Source organism: Sphaerodactylus townsendi, linkage group LG09 (assembly GCF_021028975.2).
Source record: "Sphaerodactylus townsendi isolate TG3544 linkage group LG09, MPM_Stown_v2.3, whole genome shotgun sequence".
Taxonomy (NCBI): Eukaryota; Metazoa; Chordata; class Lepidosauria; order Squamata; family Sphaerodactylidae; genus Sphaerodactylus; species Sphaerodactylus townsendi.
This window is the reverse complement of record NC_059433.1, coordinates 42,718,781-42,745,670: the sequence shown is the minus strand read 5'-3', so window position 1 is coordinate 42,745,670 and position 26,890 is coordinate 42,718,781. Positions and strand designations below refer to the sequence as shown.

The 26,890-nt window shown below is 44.1% G+C and overlaps 1 protein-coding gene across 1 annotated transcript in view; it reads right to left on the bottom strand.

Moving 5' to 3' along the window:
• The window catches only part of LAMA1 (laminin subunit alpha 1), a 135,038-nt gene that overhangs the window by 82,038 nt on the left and 26,110 nt on the right, over nt 1-26,890 (bottom strand). Inside the window, exons 5-14 of the mRNA XM_048508450.1 lie at nt 23,351-23,530; nt 20,872-20,961; nt 17,593-17,710; nt 16,115-16,293; nt 15,296-15,401; nt 12,865-13,025; nt 5,657-5,797; nt 2,662-2,835; nt 660-761; nt 76-287 (exon numbers count right to left, since the gene is read on the bottom strand). Coding sequence (XP_048364407.1) covers nt 76-287; nt 660-761; nt 2,662-2,835; nt 5,657-5,797; nt 12,865-13,025; nt 15,296-15,401; nt 16,115-16,293; nt 17,593-17,710; nt 20,872-20,961; nt 23,351-23,530 — 1,463 coding nt within the window. The remainder of the gene's footprint in view (nt 1-75; nt 288-659; nt 762-2,661; nt 2,836-5,656; nt 5,798-12,864; nt 13,026-15,295; nt 15,402-16,114; nt 16,294-17,592; nt 17,711-20,871; nt 20,962-23,350; nt 23,531-26,890) is intronic.

Sequence of the window (26,890 nt, the reverse complement as noted above, 5' to 3'; positions counted from 1 at the left end):
TTGTTTTCATTAGTGATATTCAAATAGCATAACAAAACCACAGGAATTAAGCTGAACGTTCTTGAATAATTTTACCTGTACACAGCCTTCTTTGCAACGTTGTAATTTGCCCTGAGCAGAAGATGTGTAACATTTGCTAAAACTGTCATAAGTATATCTCGATCTATTAACTTTTTTGTGTTAAAATCAATGAAGTTTTCAGATACAAGCCTCATAGTATTAGAATACTCCTCATATGGCTGCAAAGACAACCCTTCAGATCTTGTACACAAAATATGACCATTACCCTGAAATGACAGAAATAATATATATATATATAAATGTTAATTGGAAATGCAGTATTGAGTTCATATAATCCAAAACAGCTAAATATAACCTTGCCTTTTCTTTCAGAAAATTATTTCAGAAAATTTTCTAAGTACTGTTAAAAAATCCCCTAAAGATTAAGATTCAAGGAGCTGTAGATGTATAGGGCTTTCTGGTCCCTTCACCTACACAGTGCCAGCCACCAGGTTTCACTCAAAAACGCCCCTCCAGGGGTTATTCTAAGAGACAGAATGGGCTGCTACCAGAAAAAAAAACCGCAAATACACAAAGAAGCACTTCAAATATCCATACTCTTCAGATTCCAGCTACAGTATATAACAAATATAAATTACCTGAATAATGACATCCACATCAGACACCAAGTCACTGTTTGAACTCTCCATAGGAATGTCATAAGACACAGTATACTTCAAGTAACCCCCAAAGGCAGTGAGCTGGAATTAAAACAAACAAAAACTGACACTAAACATGTGACTTTTGCGGCATAATAGTGAAGAATAAAGCATGCGTGTAGTAATGCAACACTAATATGCATATTTTTATAATATCACTAAGATTTCCACAGCATAACCATTGCTTATTCTACCAAAATAACTACAAAACTAATGATAAACTGTCATTCCTACTATACTAACAATGGGATTAAGATACTCAGACCTAAGAATGCCTGCCAAGAATATTGGCTTCAAAAGTGAAGCACTTTGATTATAAGAAATAAAAGAAATATGAGTAATGTCCTTTCACATTATCAGATAAGAAAACAAAGAGTAGAGGAGGACAAACTAAAGCATAAACTAATCAGAAATAACATGATTTGAGGCAAAGTGAGAAAAAATGAATAATAATGCTTAATACTAACCAAACAGGAGTCCAATGAAAAGTTACTGCAGTCATTTTGATAGATTGCAGCTGCTGACTTAGCAATAGCTGCCTTTAGGGCCTCATGGTGCAGAATCGACCCAAAAATACAGCTGAGTGGTCATTGGGGGGGAGGCTGCAGGAGATAAGCTGGTGTATGGGATGGCCATCAACAGCAGCATTGATCTTTTACATGCAAGTATACCCACATGGCTCAGTTTCCATCCAATTTACCCACTACACACACAGCCCTCCTTCAGTTAATCTGGGATCAACTGGACTATAAATTTTGTACATAGATAGTTTCAGTTGGATGGGAGATAACAGGTGATCTTCTCAGTCCCCTCCCCCCACTGTGATCTGCAAGCTGGGTCATTAAGTTGTGACAAGGCAGGTATGAACACAGAATCTGAACACAGAATTTGAACAAAGAATAAGCTTACTTTATTGTTTAAAAATTTAAAAAGCTAAAGAAGTTACAGAAACTGGAAAAAAAGAATAGGAAGGAAGGAAGGAAGGAAGGAAGGAAGGAAGGAAGGAAGGAAGGAAGGAAGGAAGGAAGGAAGGAAGGAAGGAAGGAAGGAAGGAAGGAAGGAAGGAAGGAAGGAAGGAAGGAAGGAAGAATAAGTGGGGGAGAAGATAAACACAAGGTCTTCTCCTACAAACCATATGTTACAATATAATTCTAACATTTATATATTCACTTCTTCTCTAACTGTTACTATAATAAACAAAGATGTATTACATTTACTACAATCTATAGCTACCTTTACTACAATCTATAGCTATAGCAACCTATAGTTGCTTACCATTCTATCAAGTATATTAACAATGTTATCTTAATATGTTTATCTATGTTAACAAAGCATCCACATTAAAGACAGGTCGGACACTGCCAGGCTGCCTAGAACTAACTTCAGAAGGGACTCAGGTCACAGAGTGCACTGCGAATATAATCAGAGGAATTGTCAGTGTGCACACTGCAAATATGATCACAGTTGTGACTATGGCTTTGACGCCACTGCAGGTCATCCTGCCTTCACGTATGTACAGGCCAGCAGCCCTTTCGAGGCAGACAGCCCCTTCCCCATAATGGCAGAAAGGAGGGTGGGTCCAGCAATGCCTCAACTTCCAATGTCAGTTGTCAAAAATAACCCACTTTCCACCTCTCTGGATCTCATTTTGTATCCTACTCCAACAGGATTGAGACCTCTCCATGTATTACTCAACCAGTACCGCCATCACATGGCCAGTGCTCCATCTGCTGTGATCCATAAAGCTGTGACCTCTTTCTACCGACTCCTTGTGTTATTGTCTTCTCCCTCTCACCTTGCTTCCACTATGGCACTGCTCCTGCCATTAGGATTGTAAACTTGACACATTTTCACAGTACTGTACATGTGAAATAAACAGGAATATAAAGCAATAAATTGTGGATAAAATGTTTAAAAAACCCTTTTATGCAATGATGCTTACTTTATTTCCAAGATATGGCTCAGGTGCAGACCAGTAATAAGGAGATTTCAAAAATTTTGCAGCTGCTATGTTGTTAATACTTATTTGGTGAGGTCCATCAAACTGTCCTTGTTGAAGCTGCACAGTTTTTGAGGAATAAGGAGAAGTCACCATCCACCCGCCCATAGAAGACACCTTAAAGAAACGACATTAACTTATCAAAAAAGCTATTTTTCATACAAAATGCACAGAAAAAATATTATATTGAATTCTGAAATGGGCCATAGAGTATCGATCAAAAAATCCACACAGTAGAGCCAGGGACAGACAGAGGGTTATTTTTCTACAACCCTGAAGGAAGCACAAGGTTTGCAGAAAAGTCTAAAATATATAAAAATACTACACTGGGGATAAAGTTCCTGTAATAACAGAAGCAGAATTTGTAGCTTTAAGAAATGAATGTCCACTGAGATTTTATAAGACTTTTTGTTCTGAGATCTTGGTAGCCATTTTAGGGATTGCTTGGCAAATGAACAGCAACAACACTATTGCTGAGCCTTCCAAGACTTCACTTCTCTCAGTCACAGGTAGTAGAGATGGAAGTAGGATTGCACAGGGGTACCAAAACAACTGTGAAAGGGATTAGCCCCTTCTCCTAATACATTCTCTGATGGAGGGCCAGCAGTAGCCATCAAGTAAATCACTACCATGTAATTTTCGTGATTCAGTTAGGCCTGGTAGCAGCTACTGCACAACTCACCCAGGTGACTCACTACCACATGACTCACTAGAGCCAGCAGAGGCCACCACATAACTCACCCAGGCAACTTGCTACTGTGCAATTTACACAATTAATCCAGACCCAGCAACAGAATGGAGCAATTCACTGCCATATAGTTTACACACAACTCACCCAAGAAACTCACTGCTACAAACTATGGCTAGGAAGCAGCAATCACCATGCAGTTCACCCAGGTAACTTGTCACCATGTAACTTAGCAGGGCTCTGGGGGGAGTCACTACAGAACTTACCGAGCCTACTAAATGACTTCAAGAACTTGGCCAACTTTTTCCTGGGAAGAGGCTGCTAGGAAAGGGGAAGAGAAAGATAAACATAGAAAGGTGGGTGGAGATACAGGTAGGTTGGTTCATAAATGCGGGGAAGAGGAAGCAGGGAGAGTCTATGATAACTTTGAGGAGGAAGGAAAGAAGAAATAGTGTGAGGAGAAAGATACAGGGGAAAATTAGATGTTGCCTACAAGCCCTTGTGGGTCCCCCACTTGTTCTATATAATGATAGTCATTTAATGCATGTAGAAAAGAAGTACAAGACACTGTTTTCATTCACAACGACAGGAAAAAAGTGTATGACAAACCAAAGTCTCATATTCTCCTCATGGGAAGAGCTGGTTATACATTGCAAGTTCACTAAGGTGAAATTCTTAAAATCATGGTAATGTAGCTCCCTCAGGAAAAAACAAAATAAAACCCTGCTCTCTCCTAGTTAGGATTCCTCAAGTAACATATGAAAGCACAGCCCAAAGGATCACCTGCTGTATTATTTGTACATCTAGCCATACAGAAATGTTTTATAGGTCTTAGCAAAATGCTAACATGGGAGTTCATGTATTGTTGGACTTGCACATAATACCTTAAAACGGGAATTAGGCCACTGCAGAAGCAGAGGAAACATGCAGAAAGGAGTTAATACTACACTATACACTTGTGCCAGTAACTGCCACTTTTTAAACATTTCTTACATTTCTTAAATATAATTCCTAAGGGATAGCCCTGTTAGTCTGTTACAGCATAATCAGACACAACTCCAGTTGCACTAACAAAATTTACTGCAGCAGAAACAATCTAAATTTATCAGATGTGTGATGAAGAGAGGTCAAACTCACAAAAGGTTATACCAGAATAAATGTTGTTAACCTTCACATATAATTCATAACCAATCCAAATTTACCTTCTCTATACTTTACCATGAATTTCACTATATTAATTGTACCATAACTCTTTATCAACCATGAATGATTGCTTGAATTACAATATCTCACTATTAATATTTTTGCTGCAGCTAAAGCAAAAGCAGTTTTTTCCATTTCCTGTGAGTTATTCTGAAGCTTTCATCAAGACAGACATAAGTCATCCTGGAACTGTGAGCCTCTCGATTCAGTCTGACCCAGAGCTATGGGATTACACACTTACACTTATTGATCTGAATGGGACACTTTATGTACTGCCCTGGCCCCGTCCTGGTGGAATGCTTTACCATCTGCTGTCCGGGCCCTGCGGAACCTTGGTGAGTTTTGCAGGGCCTGTAAGACCGAGTTATTCCACCGGGCCTTTGGGGATGCCAGCCGCAGACTGCCTGCCCCCTCTGTAGCCCCCACGACAGTTTTGACATCTTCAGCATTGCCTGATCACTGATACCATGACGGGAAACGTGAGTGCGCGTCCCTTTTTTTCATTTACTGACGTAGGAGCTACATAGGAGGATTTTTTTTAAGGCGCACTTCTCGCTGCCGCCACGAGTCTCCCGTTCTGCGCATGGCCGAAAATACTGCACTGTGATTGGCTAGCTGGCAGAGTCAAGGGGAGGGAGATTCCGCACTCCGCCGGCTTCGGCTTGAGTGCAACCCGAGTTCACCAGGAAGTTCTACCTACCTCAAGCTCAAAAATTTAACAGGGGGTGAGTCGAGTCAGACACGAGTCCAACGCTACGGCTGTGCGGAGTTCCCGGGTCGGACCCAAGTTGAACTAAGGTCGGATCCTACAGTGCGGAGGGGCCCATAGTGTGTTTGAAGGGATGCATGCATAAAACTGATGGAACTCCTGGGTTATATCTTTTTCTTTTTGCATTTTTTGACTTTTGTAAACCTAGTCCTATTGCACTGTTTATTAGATACCTCATGTTGTTTGATTACATTGTTCTATATCATATGATCTACCTTGAGTCTCAGCAAGAAAGGCAGTTTATAAATAAAATGAATGAGATATTAGCAGCATTTTACCTGGCTGATGGGCCAAGGAAGACTTTCACAGACATCAGAAACCCCAAAGCAGAAACATTCTGTGCAACCCTGGGGGTTTCTTTCTTGAAGATTGTAAAATCCTGGTTTGCAGTGATCACAGTTTTCACCTTCTACATTTTCCTGTAAAAAGCATATAATGTTTGATTTGTGGTCATCATTCTTAGTCACCATCATGCACTGCAAGTTAGAAGTCATTCTGGCATAACATGCTTGAGGAGACACTGAAAGAAAAAACTTAATGTAGCACAAGTTGTTATCTTCAGCCACAGAGGGTTTATTAGTCCCCATCAGCCCATCCCACTGCCACCAGCCTACCACATGGTGGTGCAGAACGCAGCAGCAGGGAATGAGGAGCTGCGAGTCACTGCCCAAAGGCAGAGCCTGCCCACCAGAGGGAAGGGTGGGTGGCCCCAGGATAAGTGATGACAGCAGCAGCAGCTTGGAGGCGATGGGGCCAGATGGATGGCTGCCAGCCAGGAAGTGCAGCCACAGATTTATTTATTTATTTATTTATTGTTTAAACTTTTATACCGCCCCATCCCCGAAGGGCTCTGGGCGGTGTACAGTATGAATACAATATTAATACAAATAAATAACTAAAACCATTAAAACAGCGGTAACAACAATAAGAACAATAATAATAGAGGCGTCCGACTAACCCCATTTTTAAAAAAATTCTCCCCGGAGGAGGAGGACAGGTCCCAAGATGACAGGCCCAGATGTAAAGGGCCCAACTGGAAGCCATTCAGCGGCTGGTCCTCCAAAGGCCCGGCCCGGAACAGCTCCGATCTTACGAAAGGCCCTGCAGCGGAACTCATTGAGGTACCAAGGACCCTGACGGAGGACAGTGTTCCACCAGGCCGGGGCCAGAGCCGTAAAGCCCTGGCCCGTTATGTGGAGGCCAGCCGCATCATTGAGGGCAGGGACCACTAATATAGAATTGGCCTCCCACAGGCGGAGAGGCCGTGCAGGGACATATGGGGTGATCGCGGTCACGAAGATCACGAGGGTCCCCAGGCGGCGTAAAGGCCTTGAAGGTCAGCACCAGCACCTTGAAAATGATTCGGAACTCTGCACTGGGGAGCCAATGCAGCTGAAGTAGCACAGGCTGAACTATGATCATAAAATAAGCGGCTGCCGCAACTGTGAGCAAGCAGCTGCTGCATGCTGAACCAGTTTTAGTCTCGAATCAGGCGCCAAGGAAAGGCCCGCGTGAAGCGAGTTACAATAGTCTAACCTGGAGGTGACCGTTGCATGGATCACAGTGGCTAGAGTCAGCCCGGGAGAGAAAGGAGCCAACCGTCGGGCCTGAAGCGGAGGAATGGAAAGAAAGCAACCCGGGTTATATAGGAGCCTGGGTCTCCATTGAAGAAGAGCAGGTGGATTGACCCCAGGTTCTTTATTCGCCAGTCGGAGGGTGCGTAATGCGGTGACCCCACCTCCCACACCGGCTGGCTGGAAAATCCTGTCCTCCCCCCAGCGGCCAAACCAAAGGATCTCCGTCGTTCGATGGGTTCAGTTTTTAACCTGCTCTGCGCAACCAACCAGCAACAGCCTCAAACAATGCTGGAGAGCACTTGCAGGCGTGACGCTCTATCCATCAACAAGAATGAGCTGAAGTGTCATCAAGCGTACTGGTGACAAGTCAGCCAAAAACTCCGTACCAGTTGAGCAAGGGGTGCATATAGATGGTATTAAATAGCAGAGGGGATAGTAAGGCCCCCTGCAGGTACCATGATCCAGCGGAGCACTTCCTGGAGGCCTGATCCCCACACCTCACTTGCTGACTTCGACCCGAAACGAGGCAATCCACTGAAAGAGGCGGTGCCCGCACCCCGGAAGCTAATGGCCAGGCGGTGGGTCAAAAGGTCATGATCGAACCACGTCAAAGCGCTGCGGTAAGATCTAACAATACCTTTTAGCAGCGCCCGATCCGCCTCGGTCAAACTGAAGCGGAGTTAATATCTGTGGCGGCGAGGAGAACAGTCTCCGTCCCATGCCCATGCCACCGAAAGCCCGGACTGGAAGAGGGAGTCGAAAGCCGATCGTCATCCAGAAAGCCTTGAAGAAGCTGCTCCAGCACCACTCTCTCAATTACCTTCCCCAGAAAGCGAAAGATTCAAAAGCGAGGCGGTAATTGGCCAGAATCTCGGATCTAGCGATGGTCTTTTAAGGAGTGGAAGCGGACCACTGCACTCCTTCAGCGGCCCATCTGGGAAGACTCGCTTGCTCAAAGGAGCCATTGATGATACTCAACAGATGAGGGTCGTAGCTCCGCCCTGCAAGTTTTTACTAGCCAGGAGGGCCTTGCACGGATCCAGAAGGGACAGGTAGTAGGTCCTAACGCTTGGCCAGGTCCTGTCAGCAAGCCTTAGGAGAACAAGGGAAAACTGGGCCAAACAAAGGGCCCGAAGGCGGCAAGGGGAGCCTCTAGTTCACTAATTGTGGAGTCAAAGCGATGGAAGGTCCTGCAAAGCGGGCGACGCAACCTTATCCATAAAAAAGCTCATAAAAGCCTCACCAGCTAATACTCAATTGTGAATTTGTGGACCCCTCTCTCCGACAGGGAGGTTAAGGACCGGAAATTATCACGAAATAATTGTGCTGAAGGCGGGGAGCTAGCGGATCTTGAGAGAAGAAGGAGGAGGAAAAACCCTCTTACCCTCAGCCGTCGCCACCTCATAGGCTTTCATAAGCGTCCTATAAGATGTTCGGCGCAGCCTCGTCGCGAGATTTCTCCACACTCGGCATCTGGCGTCTAAGCACCCGTTTCATACGGCCTTGGCTCCTCTGTATACCATGGAGGCGCCGAGAGCGAGCGTGAAAAGAACTCCGAGGGCAACAATCTCGATGGCATCGGAGAGCCTTGGAAATTCCAGTCCTCCACCTGCTCATCGAGTGTGCCGGCGGAGTTCAGGGTCCCGCATGAGCATTCGGAAGGCAAAGTGGATCCATAGAGTGCTCCAGCGAAGGCGGGCATAAATTAGCCCGATATCGCCTAGAACAGGGGTGTTGAAGGCGAGTCCACCCGGACCTTCAGGGCATAATGGTCGGACCATGGCACTCTGTTAACCAGAGGATACGACCAAATTCACCCCGACCGAAGACCAAATCCAGCGTATGCCCGGCCTCATGAAAGGTGGGGCCAGAGTTTACTTAAGGAGAGGCCTGAATTAAAATGCATGGATGACCACCAGCTCCGTGGCCGCCCGCATGGCATCGACATGGGACGTTGAAGTCGCCGAGGTGATAAGTCTGGGGAACATAGCGCCCAGTCTGACGACACCACACTCCAGCAGCAGCGGCAGGCCGTCTCCCGGCAGCTAAGCGAACGGTACACCAGAAGAACATTGGCCAGTCTCTCCAAGGCCAACCACTTTCGAAGGCCCGACACATTCTATGCTGGCGATCTCTGGGACGGGGACAGCCCTGAAGGGGAAAGACTCACGCAGGATGAACACAGCCACTCCACCCCGACTGTGTTCGCGATGTCCGGTGGAGAGCACGCGAAACCGGCGAAGTAGCGGAAACCTACCGCTTCAAAGCGACGGTCTCCCCTTCGCGCACCCAGGTTTCGGTGACACACGCCAGGTCCACCTGCTGGGCTCCAAAAAAATCCTGGAGCACCCTGGTCTTATTATTGATGGACCTGGCGTTAATCAACACCAAAGACGAAGCAGAGTATCCCTGGTCCCAGCCACCATCGTCCCTCGGGATAGGTCGGAGGTCAGAAGGCGGACGAGCATAACTGTATCTCGTGCGTCTTCTATCATATGGCCACCGCCTACCGCAATACCTACCCCGTCCCATAAGCACAGGGATCCCCAGCCCCAACGTTGGCGCCCCCATAACTCTGTCAACTCACTCCACCCAGAGCCTGACTAAAAACCCCACTAAAAGTAGACCCGACTCAACTAAAAGTATTCTACTAACCTAAGCTAAACCTAAGCTACAGCCAGGCCGGGCTACTAAATATGTCCAGTATAGTGTTAAATAACTGGATAACTTTCCCACAACTCAAAACAAATTATACAATCAATACAACCTAAACAAGTAAACTACTACACTTCCACTATACAACCCTTTTACTACACTCGTCTAGATTATAAATGCAATCAAGGAGTTAGGAAGAAAATAAGCCAACAGGGGGCACTAGATGGCAAAATGGAGCTGCTGCCACCAGATCTCCGTGCCCTCTGTGGAAATAATGGTGTTATTATTTTTTTGGTCTGCCGGTAGAGTCAATGAAGCAATAAAATAGTTTCTACTGCACCAGCAGTGGGTATGGGGCTCACACCACCCAACCCAACTGTTCATGTGCAGGACGTCTGAGTTGGAAAGACGGGTCCCTAGGGGGCAGCAGTACGAGGATACAACTCGAATAGCAGCCGGGGTACCTCTGCCACCGGCCACCCCAATCAGCTCTCGGGTAAAGAACTCCGTGTTCAGAGGTCGTCTGCCAAAGCGTGGTTCATTCAGCCCTCTCACGGCTGACTTGCCCGACATAAGGCCGGCGGTGATGTCATCAAGTGCCAATTCCGGTTCCCCCACAACTCCTCCCCGCTCGATCAATTTCTCAAGTGAGTCTTGTCGGGGGCATCCAATCTCCCGATCTATCCCCAGTTCTCCCTTCTGCTGCTTATGGGTGTATAGGCATGGCCTTTGCTGCACCAGGGCAGATCCTCTCAGCCGTATTCGTTGGAAAGATGGTCGCGTCATAGGCGCGGCCTCCGCAACGCCACCTGCAGGGCCAGCCGCCTCACTGACTCTCACAGCAGGCCCCAGTGCAGCCGCCACGCCCAGGTCTTTCCTCCAGCAGGGTTCCCGAGGCGGCAAAGTCAAAGCCAAAGAACAAAGGGAAATCTCTGCCACCGACCCCCGATGTTGCGATCTTCCAGCTCCAGCCTCGGAAGCCTCGGAAGCCACACCCAGTGCTCTCCGGCTGCAGGGCCCTCGATGTAATAGGGTCCAGGCTAGAACGCTGGCGGGGGCTTCTGCCACCAGCCCCCGGCCTCGCAGCCCCAGCCTCACAGATGAGGATGGCTGGCAGCTCCCATCCACAAATTACCAGGTCTCAGCATCTGGGAACAGCCCCAGGACAGGGCATGGGGGTGGTGTTGAGGGAGGTGGAAAGGGAACTGGAGAGACAGATGGCACAACTAGTCAGAGCCCTGAGGGAAGGGCTCTGAGCCAACACCATGCTGCTGGGTGGTGGGAATGGGTTTAAAGGGGTAGAGAAACCCCATAAAGGAATCAGGGAGAGGCCTAGCCAGGGAGGAAAAGAGTAGAGGAGAATCAAAACCAGACTTGGGAATCTGAGGCTGGCCCCTCCCAACTTGACCTGGAACCTCACGACAAGGATCAAGGCAGTGGAGAGAGGACGCATGGCGGTGGCAGATGGGTCAGGGCAAGGAAACTGCAATACCACCAACACTGAAAATACTAATAATTAAAATACATAATATGCTTTTTTAGATTTTCAGGCATGCATTCACTAACTAAGCACAGAAGGGAGTGAATAGTTTCATTGATCATGATCCTTATGTCCACATGATCAGCCAATAGGGTTGCCAGGTGGGGATGAGGAGGAAGAGTTGGAAAACTCCTGGTGATTTGGGGATGAAGTCTGAGGAGGGCAGGGAATAGAAAAGTTTTTATTGTGGAAAGAACTTATGTATAAAGGCTTGCTGCAGAAGTTTAGCAGAATGTACAAACATTATGAGTAGTGCCAGCAGATACATTCCCATTCCACTCTATTCACATCCAGCAAATATCCAGCAAATATGCAGACAAAAGAGATGAAAAAGACTGCTCACAAATAATGAAACTTTCATCATCCCACCTTTTTTGCAGCCCATAAAATAAAATCCATCAATTCCTAATTGATAAACTACACAAGTTTTCCAGTTTAGTGGAATCCAAAGAATGACAGATTTTCTATTTTCTATTATTTCAAAAAAAATTATCTGGCATCTCTCCAGAAACCTTATCAAGGAGGCTCATAAGTAAAAACAAAGTGATAAAAATATGAAGAAAAGTATTGTGCTTAGAGGGATGTTACTCTGATTAAGAATGCATTGACAAATTATCAATACTAAAAGTCAGAGGTGTAGGGGGAAATGGCACCTGGGGCAAAATGGTACCCATGCCCTGCCCCCCCATGCAGGTCCCCACACCCCCTGAGGGCGCACCCACTTGCCTTAGTTTAGCTGGCTGCAGCCAGCTGAAAAGCTTCAGCTGGGCCTGGTGGGGCAAGGGGGAGAAGTGGGGGCACCCCACATCCCCCATGTCACCCAGCCCCCCACCCCACCCCCACCTACTTGCCTTTGTTCAGCCAGCTGCAAAGAGCAGCCAGTTGAAAAAGAGCAGCCAGCTGCGAGGGGGGAGGGGTGTGGGGACAATTTTCCACACACCCCCCCACATGACTCATTAGGGGAGTTCAGGGCATTTGTCCCCTGATGTCCATTATAGCTATGCCACTGATAAAAGTAAGTCATTAACAGAAACCCAGCGTAAACAAGTCAGGTACATAAATAGTATAAAAAACACTAAGGAGACCAAAATGAAATTTACAAAACAACCCGCAGGCTGGATATAGGTTATTAAAACAGCTTTAAAAAGAGTAAATCCATCAGGTAAAGATTTGGGTTAAAAGGACTGTTTTGATCTCTACTCAAAAGACAATAAGGAAGGTGCCAGGTGAGCCTCAAGGGGGATGGAAGTTCTCATCAGGGTGGGGGGAAAGGAGCAAGCTTCCAGGTTTCAAGCTGGCATTGTTAAGGATAAAAGGAAGAAGTTAAAATTTCCATTGTTGTCATCAGTTCCGGCCATGTTGCTCTCCTCTATTTATAGCACAATCCATTTCAGTGAGCCTAGACTGAAGTAACTCTACATAAGACTTCTTAATTGGCTAATATTATTACTTAGTCAACCCTTTCCAGCCCCAATTGTATTTACAAGGTTGCTCACATACTTTGCCATTAATGCCTTCATGAAAACTGTGAGTGATATGCCATTAATCTCAATTCAAATCTCCATCCACAGAGAGTCCACTTAAGCCCCAATTAATTGCTACTCACAGGCCAGGATGTCTGCTATGAACAAAGTACTTTTCCTTATTAAATTCATTTACAAATCCCACTTCAAATTTCAGAATAAACCAAACAGAGAATTTACTGTATACCTACTTTGCAAAGGCATGGTTCTGTGCATGGGTCTTCATTAAGGCTGCCAACAAGGCTACAGTTACATTGTATGCAGTTGGGATAACCTTTGTAGCCAAAGGTACAACGATCACATTTTTCTCCTGCATAACCTTCCTTGCACTGGCACTGTCCAGGCTGAACACCTTCAAAAGTTGAAGAAGAAAGTGCGGGGTGGGGGAGAACAATTAGTGAGAGATCAGGAAAACATACAAGCTATGTGTCAAGTCTGGATCCTCATAGGATTAACATCAGTCCTTCCAAGTCTACAGAAGGAAGCCTTATCAAACATGCTGAAGTGCTAAGTAGCGGGATGTGGGGGGGAACCTGGACAGTCTAAACTTGGCTCCCTTTTTCATGCTGTGCTACAAGACTTCTCAGGTCCAGGAATAATGGGAAATGTGTAACCTTTTCTAAGGAAATACTTTGCTATCTTAGTCCAATGTGATAATGCAAAAACAAAAGTACCGTATACACTCGAGTATGTCGACCCGAATATAAGTCAAGGCACCTAATTTTACCACAAAAAACTGGGAAACTTATTGACTCGAGTATAAGTCTAGTGTGGGAAATGCAGCAGCTTCTGGTAAATTTCAAAAATAAAATAGTTACCAATAACATTCATGAAGGTATCTCACTGGTTGTAAGAAAAGTTGACTAAAAGCAATCTTTATGATCAGAGGACGAACAGGATGAAGGCAAGGTATTGCAAATGTAATTAGAGACAGCATGGATGGTATAATGCAGAGGCATAGCTAGACCAGAGTGCACCCAGTGCACACTCTGGCTTTTGCGCCCCCCTGCCCCGCCCCCCCGTGCACCCCACCCCACTTATTTTTAAGAGAGGAGCAGGCCGGAGAAGAAGGCCAGAAGCCTGCCTGCATTGCCTGGGCCTGGTGGGAACTACATTCCTAAAAGTAAGTGGAATGGTGCACCGCAGGGGGGAGGGGGATTTTTCCACCCCCCACGTGACTAAAAATGGTGCGCCTGGTGCATTACGCACCCCCCGTCCCCTGGTGGCTTCGCCACTGGTATAATGGTTACAGTGATTCAGGTTCAAATACTCACTCATCTTGTAATTTATTTAGTGACCTTTTGTGGTCAAGCCACTGAAAAAACCCACCACCATCAGAATCAGCAAATCACTAACCTATTCACAACCCATTAGTATTTATCTGAAATATGGTGCCCCATCCTCATGTGTATCACGTTGCATTTAATTACCATTAACATCACTTAGGCCCCTTCTGCACAGCACAGGTAGAGTGGGTTGCAGTCAGGCTAAAGTAACACACTCTCCTGTTTTCCTGTTCACATGCTTCCATGCAGGCAGTGACCAGAGCCCGCGGAAAGAATGTGAGTTGCTGGTGCGCCTTCGCATGGAGGTGCTTTCCCCCCATTTCTTACGTCCATCGCTGCACAATGGAGAAGCCTCTCCTCCCACAGGGAAGTGTGTGTCTGTGCAGACGAGAAAGCGCCTCAGTTCTGACTGGCCACCCCACCCCTGGCCATGCTTCTCTTTCTCCCTCCACTGACTTCAGGGATTGGGGCCTTTAAAAAATGGGAAGCATGGCCAAGGAAAGTGCTTCCTGGGGCAGCTGTTCGCAGATAGCACGATTCTTGTAAAACCCGTGTTTTGTGGGGAAATGCAGGGCAAACTAACGTTAGGGCCAGGAACTGGCCCAAAAATGTTTTTTTCCCCCTGTCGTTACCCTACATTTATTGGCCTGTGTGAAAGGGGACTTAGTTTTCTTGGATCTCAATCAGTTTAAAGAACATTCTGTTTGCTTACCTTTTCAACATTCTGAACAACTTGACACCATCTGTAAACAAGGTCACATCAATGCTCACCTACAACTTACTCTGTTAGTTTATGAACAAATTAAATAGTACCAAACTATCTACAGAACCTGAGGGAATACCATTGCTTTCTTCCCTCATTACAAGAAATGTCTATTCCCTGTCATTTAGCCACCTTACAAATCCAGCATGTAGCCTCAGAAGCCATCAACTGTGGAACTTTATGAAGTGTTTTTGGAAGTTCAGATGCATAATATCTACTAGGCACCATCTATCACATGCTTTTTGATATTCTCAAAAAACTCAGATATTTAATGAGGCAGAACCTCCCTTCACAAAAAGAATCCCAAGGCATTTTTTAATGTTTAATAATTTTGGCTTTAACAATACTTTACACCAATTCATTCTGCCCATACATTAAGCTAATTAGTTTGTGGCTCTTGCCGCCCTTTTTTAAAAAAATGGTATTTTGTTGGCTCCTTAATGTGTTATAATCTCAAGTATATAACTACAATGAATGTAGTTGAGTCTGAATTAGTCTTAATGCTCAATGTTTCACCAAATATACAGTTCCCTAAACTGATATTTAGTAAATGTGTGCTTTATGGTCACTTACCATGCTGTAGCTCTGCATGATCATCATCCTTAATACACTCAAATCCAAAAGACCCAAATAAATCACATTCACAAGGAATACAAGGGTTATTATCAAGAGGAGACACCTGAAACAAAAGAACTTTTAGATTCTCCAGAAAATTATCAGACCTAGTGAAAATGCATATTTTTACCAGAAGGTATGAAGGTAATAAAAGTAATAACAACTGACACACTTCAATAGACAAGTGTGATAATTCATAGGGAACGGGGGTGGGGGAAAATAGGGGGACCATTTTAGTCAGACATTATAGTGTTAAGAACTCCAGTTGCAGAGGAGTCTCATAAAAACTAATAGAAGCAGAGCTATGACTCCAAACTACCAAGTTTGCTCTGCCTTCTCCTATAACTTGGAAATAAGCCAGTCTGGCAGGGAAGTTGCTGATAATGGTAAGGGAGGTGAGCATGAGGCAAAACTATAGCAGACAGAACTTATGGACAACCAGATACCTCCTCCCTCACATCTGAGACGAAAAGGGGAAACTTTAGCCGAAGCCAGTCTCTCATCAACTGGAGATGACCCCTTGATTAATGTTAAAGTTGTATAATCTGAACAGCTGCATAAACATGAAAGAGCTCCGTCCACGCAAACAGTTTCATTTGTCTGTGAGCATAATTATTTTATCCAAGCAAAGCTATTCAACGCAGTCTGGTAATTTTCTGCCACTAGGTTTTCTTAAAGTATGAATTTATGGTTTGGAAGGGAGGGAGGGAAAAAGGGATTTATGTTAATTTTAGCTTAGTTCAAAGCAATAGAGAACCATTCCAAAATTGATCTTACTTTATGTGGCCTATAGTATCCATCAATACAGACATCACAGTTTATTCCAGTGGTATGTTGAGTGCAATTTATACAAACTCCACCTCCTTTAAATTGGCCGTGAATATTTTTGCTTCTTTTCTGATCTGCCACTCTCTGATCATAATAACAGTCTTCTGCTTTGTTGTGACAGTTGCACTCTAAAAAAAATCAGTACAAACACCATGTCTATTGACTACAATACAGTGAAACCTAAGTAGAGCAGTAAACCAAATTATACCGAACATATACCGAACACAGCAACACCATCTGCATTCTCTCTGTGTTAATTAAAAAAAACCTGCTTTTAATAACATTGTATAGATTGCACTGACCCAACAGTTCCATCATTTATTAAAGGACGCAACTGCTAATAGTACATCTTTTTTTGTCTGCTTTCTACAGTGTCTGAAAGCCAAAAGGTCAACTTCCCCATGTACAAATTAGATTAATAAAATTAGGCTAGTAAGGTCTAGGTTACTATACTATACTTTCGAATTCAGAAGAACTTGAAGAGTTGTTCAAACAAAACTGCTACTTGAATGTGAGCTTGCAACTTTGCCTATCAGGTGTCATGTCTCACCCTTAAATATGACCTGAGAGAAGGTTCAATGCAGCTTGCCACATTTCTCTGCTGCCCAGATTCCATAAAAACAGGCAGACATCTTCTGTTCTTCCACTACTTCTCAACCTTTCCCCCCTCCATTGGCAATAAGGTATCTGCTAAAGACGAAGAATTCTACTTTCTCTACACTACAGAATTCAGCAGCCCCTGTAGAGTACTTTTTAAAAAAATTCTACTTGCTTTACATCATCTAACATCATAAAAGAAGTATATTACAAAGAACAGAGCAGTATTCAGGACCTCCACTTCTCATTGGCAGCCTCTGACAATCGATTACAATTTCAGTTTTTCTAAAAATTAGCCCAGTACCAAGTTCCATTCACAAAAGCCCATCACTGATAAGCTTAAAATTGATAGGGACACAGTCAGGTAGCTTTACCTACCCCCAGAGGACACACCACCAAATCTACAGATCATCTCCTTGCCTTAACATGCCCAATCCAGAACTAGCATTCCAATCACCAGTCATGTCAATATTACTTTGGTTTGTTTATTGCCACAATTGACTTACATCAACCCTGTGGAGATGGTTTGCCATTGCCTGTCTCTGCATCATAACCCTGATTTTCCTTGGAAGTGTCTCATCCAAACACTAGCTGGAGCTGAGAGTACGTGAGTGACCCAAGGTCATCCAACAAGCTTCCATGGTGCGAGTGAGGATTTGAACCAGGATTTCCCAGGTCCCAGTCCAGCATTTTAACCATGATACCATACATTAAATATTACAGACTTACTTCTAGTTGACCACTCCACTGGCTTCAGTAATGTCTGGACTACAAATGTAATCAACATAAACATCAAACATTTATAGAGTTGTCATTTTAGAGTTACATACTCTCACATCTGTTGCCAGCAGAAATGGTTCCTGGTCGCCATGGTGCCTGATGGTAGCCAGGGCAACACTCATTGCAGCTCTCACCACAAGTATTGTGTTCACATTGGCACTGTAATTTCTACAAGGGGGGGAAAACCCTGAAAATGTTATAACAGTAATCCTCAAGAGAATCTGTACAAACACACATGGGCACAGACACATAGTGATCTACAAGTCTTTGGAAGCACTCAACACTTAGCGAAGGGCAAATTAGAGGTATTCAGGATTTCAAGCAGCCTGTTCTCTCCCATTGCAACAGCTTCTAACAGTCATGTGAAAAGAGTTGTTATATTTCCCCTGAAGATAAAATCTCAGACTTCAGGTTTTCCCTCAGGGCTTTAAAAAGGTGACACACAACAAACAGGAATCAAATTTAATACCAAGGAGCTACTTAATCGCTATCAGGCACAAGGATTTAACTGAATGTACACCTGAAATCTGTATATTGTATGAATGTGGCATAAATATGCCTAAGTAAATTAAGTTGGCCTTGTCTGGAACACTGCTTTTATGTTCTAATTTTTTTAACTTGAGGTTGTGTAGCTATTTGCTATAATGTTACATGCTTAGTAGCTGCTAGTGGTTTAAATGTAAAAAATCTTTGTATTATGTAACACAGCTCTCTACTGCCTGAAGCACTGAAAACAAGCTGCGTCTTTACCTGAGGTTCTGTAACATCTGAAGTATTGTTTACACATTTCTAGCTAGATCGACCCTCAGATAGATTAGGAGGTTGCAAAAAGCCTTGCTATGATAAAAAAATCTATCCATCTGGAAAGAGCATCAAGAATCTGGTGAAACATAGTCAAAACAGCCACAGACAAACAGCTCAGTGATGGGAATAATGCAAGCATCAAGATAAGGGGAAATGTGGATGTTTGATTTCTAAAGGCAGAAGGAAAATTTCCAGTGGATGATTGATGGTCAATCACATAATCTAGAGTATTACCTCTACAGATTGCAAGCATCAGCTCCTATAAGAATGAAGCTAGAAGCTGAATAGTAAGAAATATGACACCTGTCTTTCCTGTTATTTTCTATCAAGTTTGAAGAAGAAAGTATGCAGCAAGAAAAGCTCATAGTGTACCTGAACCTAGTTATTCACAAGAACCACTAGCGATAGTTGTACAGGGGCACTATTTAGACCCCCATGTTCTGTCAGTTAACACCAAGGCACTGATCTATCACTGTTCTTCCCTTGGCTCTCTTTGCGCAAAAATCGCATCCTTTATGTGAGCAATGCACAGTGCAGCATGATTCATGTGGGTAAAAGTCTTGCAAATCTGCTCTTCCGTTAGTGAGGTTGTACTGGTTTCCCTCCCACACTGATGGATATTCTCAGGTAGTGTGTTTATTGTATTGTTTGTAATTTCTATAGAGCAAAAGTTAGGTATCGTTAGATTGGTTTTAGGCTCAGTTTAGTGATGTGATACTGTATTCTTTAGATTAGTCACTAGGCTAGGCTTTTTGTACTAACGCTGCTGTAGATTGTTTTGAGGGTTAGTCTTAGGTCATTGCGTTTTCTGTAGTCTTCAGCTACAGAAGGGGAAAAGTCCCCTTCTATGCTTATTCATGTTTATCTATGTTGATTATTTATGATGCTACGTTTATTGATGTTTTACAGTTTATGATGTAATGATTATTGGTGTTTTGCTGTTTATAATGCTATATTTATTGATGTTTTGTAGTCTGATGTTATGATTATTGATGTTTTGCTGTTATGCTGTTGTTGTTCACTCCCCTGAGCCCTTCGGGGGAGGGCAGTATACAAATCGAATCAAATCGAATGATACAATATCTGCTTGCAGTCATTTTTCTTTCCTTCTAGGTTCATGCAAATTTGCACAACCCATACAACCCATATAATTAATTTTGGCTTGAAATCTCATAATCCTTTCATAATATATGAAGTCAGTCACTTTGACAATTCAATTTCATCTCTTTTTCAGTATGTAGCACAAAACATATTAGAGAATATATGGGTGAATAATAACATTTGGGTACATACCTAAACAGTCTGAGACTAGCATACCTGTGGATGCCTTTCCTGATATGTTCCCCAGAAAATGTTACATTATCTTCTGCTAACAACAACCTGTTGGTAGTCCCTAACCCGAGGACTGTCCCTTCAACTAGGGCCCGGGCAGAAAAAGGGCTGTAATCAACTATAGCTGGGGCTTTTATGGCCCTGGCCCCAGCCTGTTAGAATGCTCTGTCAAATGAGACCAGGGCCCTGCAGGACTTATCTCAGTTCCGCAGGGCCTGCAAGACAGAGCTGTTCCACCAGACCTGTGGTTGAGGGCAGCAATGAGCATGTTTCCATCTTAGCAGGTCTTCCTTTTTCTTTTCCTTGTTCAGTTATACTGTATTTGTTTTAGGATATAGGGTTGGGAACTTTCTGAGCCATCCTTGATTGGACCAAGCACCATCTTTATACTGCTGTGAGAGCCACTCTGAGTCTACTGTGGAAAGGGAGAGCGGCATGAAAATAAAATTAAATAATACAGTAGCAACCAATATTAGCTGTACCCCATCAACAGTGGGGAACTGAACCCCCTGACCTGAACCTCTGGCCTTGCCACAGGGCCTCCATCCAACATTGGCAAGGTGGGGGGTCAACAGATCATAGAAAATTCTGTTGAATGCCACTAAAAGATTGAATAACAGCACCAACTAGCCCCAATACAGCTGTCCAGGGAGATAATCTGTGAGGGCAATCAGCATAGTCTCCATCTTGTAGCTAGCTTGAAAGCCAGATTGGAGTGGGTCCAAGACCAGTGTGTCCTCCAGGAAAACCTGGGGCTGCTCTGCCGTTGCCCATTCAACTACCTTACCCAGGAATGACAAGTTCAAAACTAGATGGTAGTTGAACAGATCAAAAGGATTTAGGGATAGTTTATTAGCAGGTTCTTTATTGCCTCCTTCTCAACATTCCCAGGAAGACCCCTGAATCAAAGAAAGATTAATAATATCTTCTAGGGAAGCTCATAGTTCTCCTGCATTGGCTTTAACCAGTCAGGATAGGCACAGATCAAGGAGGCAAGTGGTTGACTTAATAAACATAGTTTCATATTAATTAGAAGCTGCCAGAGAAGACAGAGGTATTTATCACTTCACTAGGTAGAAAACAATCAATACAGCAATGAAATAAGATTTTTTTAATTTAATGACACAGTTGTGTTCTCATGAGAATAAGTGGTTTAAGTAAATAGGGGGGAGGGTTAAAAAACAGAAACATACCTTTGTGACTTTGTCCAAAGGACAACTTCGAGCGTGACCATAGCAAATGCACATACCACCAACAGATATGTCCTTTATTGAATAGTAATACTAAACAAAGCAAAATTTGATTTATGAAGTCTACTCACACAGGAAAAAACATAGTATTGCAGTATTTCATAATTAAATGAATTACAAGCTCAGAGTTTACACAAACATTCTATAAAGTGTTACTGATTTCAGTAGAATTTGTATATGGAAATCAGGACAGATTTCAGAGAGGCACAATGGCATTTACTACCTGGGATTGTCAGTGTAAGGACAAAAGAACACTGCATAGGTGTACCACCCACAGGGATGGGGGGGGTCAAATTACTCCAGGCACAATGGATTGGGGGTGCAAAATCCCCCCCTTGTGCTACCCCCAGCTCGGAAGAGGTGGGTCAGCGCAGGGGAGGTGCCTAAAGGAAGAGCCAGCCTACTGGCGCAGCGTCCATCCAAGCCACCTCCTTCCCTCCCCAGGCCCTCAAGGGCTGGGGGCGGGGATGGCTTTGACAGGTTCCATGGCAGCAGGCCTGCTCTTGAGCCACCTGCCGCAGCACCCTGCCCCACCCACTGCCTCCCTGCAGGCCAGCTCCTGCCATCCCTAGGGCCTGGAGGGGGGGGGGCGAAAGTCAGTCTGCAGGGAGATAGGGATGGGGCTCAATGGTGGACAGCCCTGCCTCCCGGGCCCAGCTCTCAGTCTCTGTGCATGCCAACTTTTGCTCTACCCAGGCCCTGGGGAGGGCAGGAGCCAGCCTGCAGGGAGGCCAGGCAGCAGGGCTCAGCACCCACGAGCCACGCCCCCAAGCCCTGCCCCTCAGGTGCAGGTGTGGGAGGCATGGGGAAGCATCTAGAGAAGGTGTTGTCCCCGGGCACCATTTCCCCCCAATATGCCTCTGAAATAGTGTTATCTTCTCTCGCCAGCATTACTGTTCTTATACTGAGCCTTCTCAGCCACTGCTATTATGGATCATTCCAGTACATCAATGTGAGTTTAAAGACTGAAGTCGTATATATATGTTCAAGTCAAGACTAATTTTGACCTCAGGGTCAATTTTGACCTCTTGAAACTGATGTACCTTGATCTTGTACCACTGATCACTGACTGTAAATAAATGACTTTGACCTCAAGTATGTAAATGTAATTCCCATGGAAGGTTTGCACAATTAACATTTTTGAGAATGATAATGAGTAGGGTTGCCAGGTCCCTCCTACCAACTGGTGGGAGAGGTTGGGGTTGGATACAGGGAGTGGCAATCTGTGTCAGTGCATGATGCAATGCAGAAGTGCCAGCATTGCATGGGGGCGGGGGGGGGGATTCTAGCATTTGTTCCAAAATATGGTTTCCACAGAGTTCAGGGGAGACTGATAGAATGTACCACAAGTGGAATGCCAGCATTTCCACATAACACTGGAAATGACATCATCAAAATGGCTGCAGATTACTCCCTGCCCCTGCCAGCCTGATTCCGCCTGCCAAACACCTGAATGGCTGAAATTATTTGGATATTGCCCACCATTAGTGGGCACCTGGCAACCCTACTAATGAGCCTGATCCGCTTCAAAGGATTATTCAGGATTATTCAGGATAAGATTAATTTTTGATTTTGTCGGAAAAACTGGGTCAAGAAATAATCAGTGATTTCAGTAGTGACTTGTCTTCGGTTTCTCAAGGAAGAATTATGGCATTCTTTAAAATAAAGATTTTTACTATCTGTCAAGCTGTATTGAATTTGTACATCTGAATCACTCCACAATTCATCAACAACTCTATGTGGATCTGCGACTAAGAACTGTGTGAACTACCTCGTATATGTTCATGGTAAACTACTCAGATGACTAATTCAAGGGCTGCAAATTCAATAGAGCTTCAACGAAAAATAAATTCAAGCTAAAACATCACATGTCATGGATATTAGTCTTCAGGAAGCTCTTATTAACATGGGCATTTCACATTAAAAACCATGGACAATCCAGCCAAACTAACACAATTTAAAAGTTGTAAACATGGTACCAGTTCTGTCTGTGAGAAAAATAACAATTACCAGTGAAATCTATAAATCAAGATATAGTTAAAAGGAACAGAGAACAAAAAAGAAGAAAATAAACGTTGCAAAGTGGTAGTTTGGATCAAAGACACTTTGCAAAATAAATAGTTCAATCACTTTAGCACCACAGTGGAAAAGGAGAAATACACAAGAATGTTACCATGCCTAATTTTTGCATTACTTTTTGACACTAAAAAGTTATCACAGGGTTATTTTAGCATGTTGATTTTATGAAGTCAACGTTTCGCTAGAAGGAACCTTTACAGGATGATAACCTATCTTCATTATACCGCAGAGACCGAACATCCAGTAGCCATCTTTTGTCCTGATTGGACCAGAGGATTCATCAGAATAGAGATAAATCATACCCCATGCTTACCAAAATAAAGAATAGGGATTTTTAACTTACCCTTCGAGTAACAATAGGATCAACATCTTTAGGATCACGATGGCTAAGCGTCATGAGGTCAGCATTAAGAGTTCTTATACGCTGCAGCTGAAGACGAATATACCGTGCAGAAGTGAATTCTAATAATGTCGGCGAAGGATCATCAGCACTAGGTCTACCATTGATCAGGGATGTGTGGATCTAAAGAGAGAGAGACCATCTTCGTTACAACTTTGTTGTTAGCTATCATGAAAAAAGGTCCCAGCTTCAATCCCTGGTGTTTTCAGTTAAAAAGATCACGTAAAGGGAATGTGGAAGACCTCTGCTTGAGGGCCTGGAAAATTGCTACCAGTCTGAGTAGACAGTCTTGCCCTTGAGCATCAATAGCCTGATTTAGTATAAGGCATGCGTTCATAAAGAGTGGCTGGGATTTACTTTGGCCGCTGTTGCTGCCCAGGGGTGGGGCAGGAAGAAGGGGCAGGCTCAGCACTGGAATTCAGTCCATTGTGGGGCTGGGTCGTCCAGCTGCCAGCGCAACTGAGTGACATGTCTGGAGGAGCCAGGACTGTAGCCTTATATGGGCAGGTCAGGGCATCCCATGCCTTTTCTCACCCAAGCACCAACAGCTTCTCCTCCCGCTCTCCCCCATGGGTCTGAGTTTTTTGTTGCTGGCATTCTCATTATGGTAATTGCTGTTATTTGCATGTCATCTGATACAGCCTGGTGGGTTGCGCATGGGGACTGATCCATTCGGGGAGAAGGAGCCTGCGTGCCGGCCCTCCCCCATTTGGTGGGGGCCTCCATAAAAGGACTAGGGGGTGGAGCAAGCCTGTGAACCACATGCCCAGGGAGGGGCTGCTGGTGGTTCATGCCCCCTGGCAGCAAGGGGAGTTCATCCAGAGGCCAGAGCCCAGAGGGCTCCCACTATCTTGCGGGCATTGATGTTTTCCCCCATGCATTTCCCCACAACAAAAGAATTAGCAATACAAGAATGGGACAATTTGCAAAATAACTCTCAGATTCAAAATACTATTGTGCTCTCCTGATTCCTGTCCTCCTTAATGGTATCTTTTTAATTCATTACTTTCACAGCTCCCCCGAACCTCCTTTGAGAAAAAAATGATGGAATTGTATTTTAAGAAGCTTCTGCAGTCCATGCATGGGGACTACTGGGCCTGAAGCTGTGGAATTGACATAGAAAGGATACAGAATGAAAAACAAGAGGAAAATTGTACTTTCCCTCCAAAGTTTATGAACCTTCATACCAATCCTGCAGAGCCAGCTGGATTCTTATGCCAGAAAGAAACATAAATACACACACACACAAATCTGCAAAGAGATTGCCTTTTGTCTTCAACACTAGGAAGCAATAAAGAGCATACACAAAAAACCTTTAAGATGTATTGCTGAAAGGCTTTCACAGCCACATTCAACTGGTGGTGGTTTTGGCTTCTAGCGTATCACCCACATCTGTGCCTGGCAAAATGTTAGAAACTAAAACCATCAGACCATGGCCACGCAGCCTAGAAAACCCATATGATGGGTTGCAGAGAAAACTATGATTTTAAAAGTGCAGGTCTGTCAGGAACCATTATTGTTTAAGTTATTTCTGTCTCAGCATTATTATTATTTGTACCTCATAAGGAGTTTGCCAAGAAAGGTTTTGAAATAACAGGTCTCTTTCACCTTTTGGGAAGAATAATAGGGCTGAGGGAAAGTGTTTCTTATCACCAAACGCTACCATATTGGAAGCAGCTCAGTCCCTGAGATGAAAAAGTTGGGGAAAATCTGAGAAGCTGGTCAGTCAGTGTTTTCCCTGCCTAGGTAATATTGGAAAGCCAAACTTTCAGTTTTTCAGAAACAGTTGGAACACAGCCATTTAAAAAATAAACATTTTTCCATTTTTCTTACATTTTCTCATTCTGAAAGTTCAAGACTTTTGTTATTTTAACTATTCAGAAATTTATTAAAATAGAAATGAAAAGTCAGTAATATAAAATTAACTTTTCTATAAACAACTGATTTTCAGGGGCTATTCCCAGTTTCCCAGTTTAAGATATAAATCAACAAACGTCACCCTTTGGGCTCAGATCTACTTTCCTGCTGCTACTAAACTAAAGATTGTGGAGTCTGATCTAACAATCCCTAATTAATTTTAGTTCATTCCTAAAGGAAAATCTTATGATTAAAATGTTGTTTTAAAAATGATCAAATCAGACAAGGTTTACTTGCTCCAATGTGAATACAAAACCTAAAGTATTAAATAATTTAAATTATTAAAATATAATGCCGGGGGCATTTCAGTGCCAAATATTTTTGAACTCTGATGTACTTCCGTCTAAGGAACTAATTATAGAGTTCCTCTCTTTATTGCTATTTTTAGAGGTCAGATTTCTATTTTCTGGAGTATAAAGACAGACATTCATAGGCACAGATTTTAATGCACCATTTCCTTGTAACAGTAGACTGTTTCTCTGATCCATACTATGGAACTACTATGAAAAGAGCATATTAAAAGAAAGAACAATTAACAGTTGACCTGCAAAATGCACAGCTCTTTTAATTATCCTGTCTCTTTGAAACAATGCCAAAGCCTGTGTAGACGCTCAAGCAGCACAGAGAAATCAGATGCTTGCAGCATTAGCTTCATTAGGTGGTTCTTTAAAAAGAATCATTAAAACACCAAAATCCTAGTTTAACAGTACAATCCTAAGGGGAGGGCTGAAGGGGCATTGGGGGTTATTTACAATGCAGCAGCACCACTGTAAAAGGGGATAATTCAGAGGATGAGGTCAACATTAGTCAGCTTCTTGTGCCCCTTGGGGCTCCCTTTTTCCAGTGCAAAATGGCACAAACAAAAATGGCGGCCCAGCCCCCAGGATTTCATTATATGAATGTTTCTAATACCCCCCACCCACACAGCCATACCCACTGCTTAGAATGCCAACTAACAGTGGGACCATTGAGAAGGCTCCCTGGCACTGGCCAAGCCCCCTCTCCGGGTACCAACAATGCTCCCCTGCCCTTTAAAAATCCCTGAGCGAATGGCCCACACCTCAGAAGTTAGGGCACAGGACACTGTCTGATAGTTACCTGCCAAACAGACTTAGAGCAAGCAACACAGCACCTAGATGGTGGAGAAAGCATACTTCGCACAACAGGGCAAGAACTTTGTACCAAAACCCAGCCAGGACAGCAAAGTCCACTCAGATTTTGTGTCTGAGTCCTCCCCAATTCAGAACCCTTACAGGTGCTTCAGCTTCTCAGAGAGGACTCAACAGGACAGTCATGCACTGGCAGGTCAGCTTGAGACTGGCAGGTCAGCTTGCAACTGTTAATCTACGCCCCTCTCCTTTCCTTCTTGTGTGGCTGGAAGCTGCCCCAGACACATGCTTCTCACACCCATGCCCAGCAGCCAATAGGGCTGGCAGGAGACCCAGAACTATTTCCCACGATAGCCCTGGTGCACAAGGTAGTGTAGTGTGTAGGGCCTGGGGTGGAACAGGGCGGGCAACCCAAATTGCCAGGCACTCTGTCAGACAGGGAGCAAGGGGATGGAAG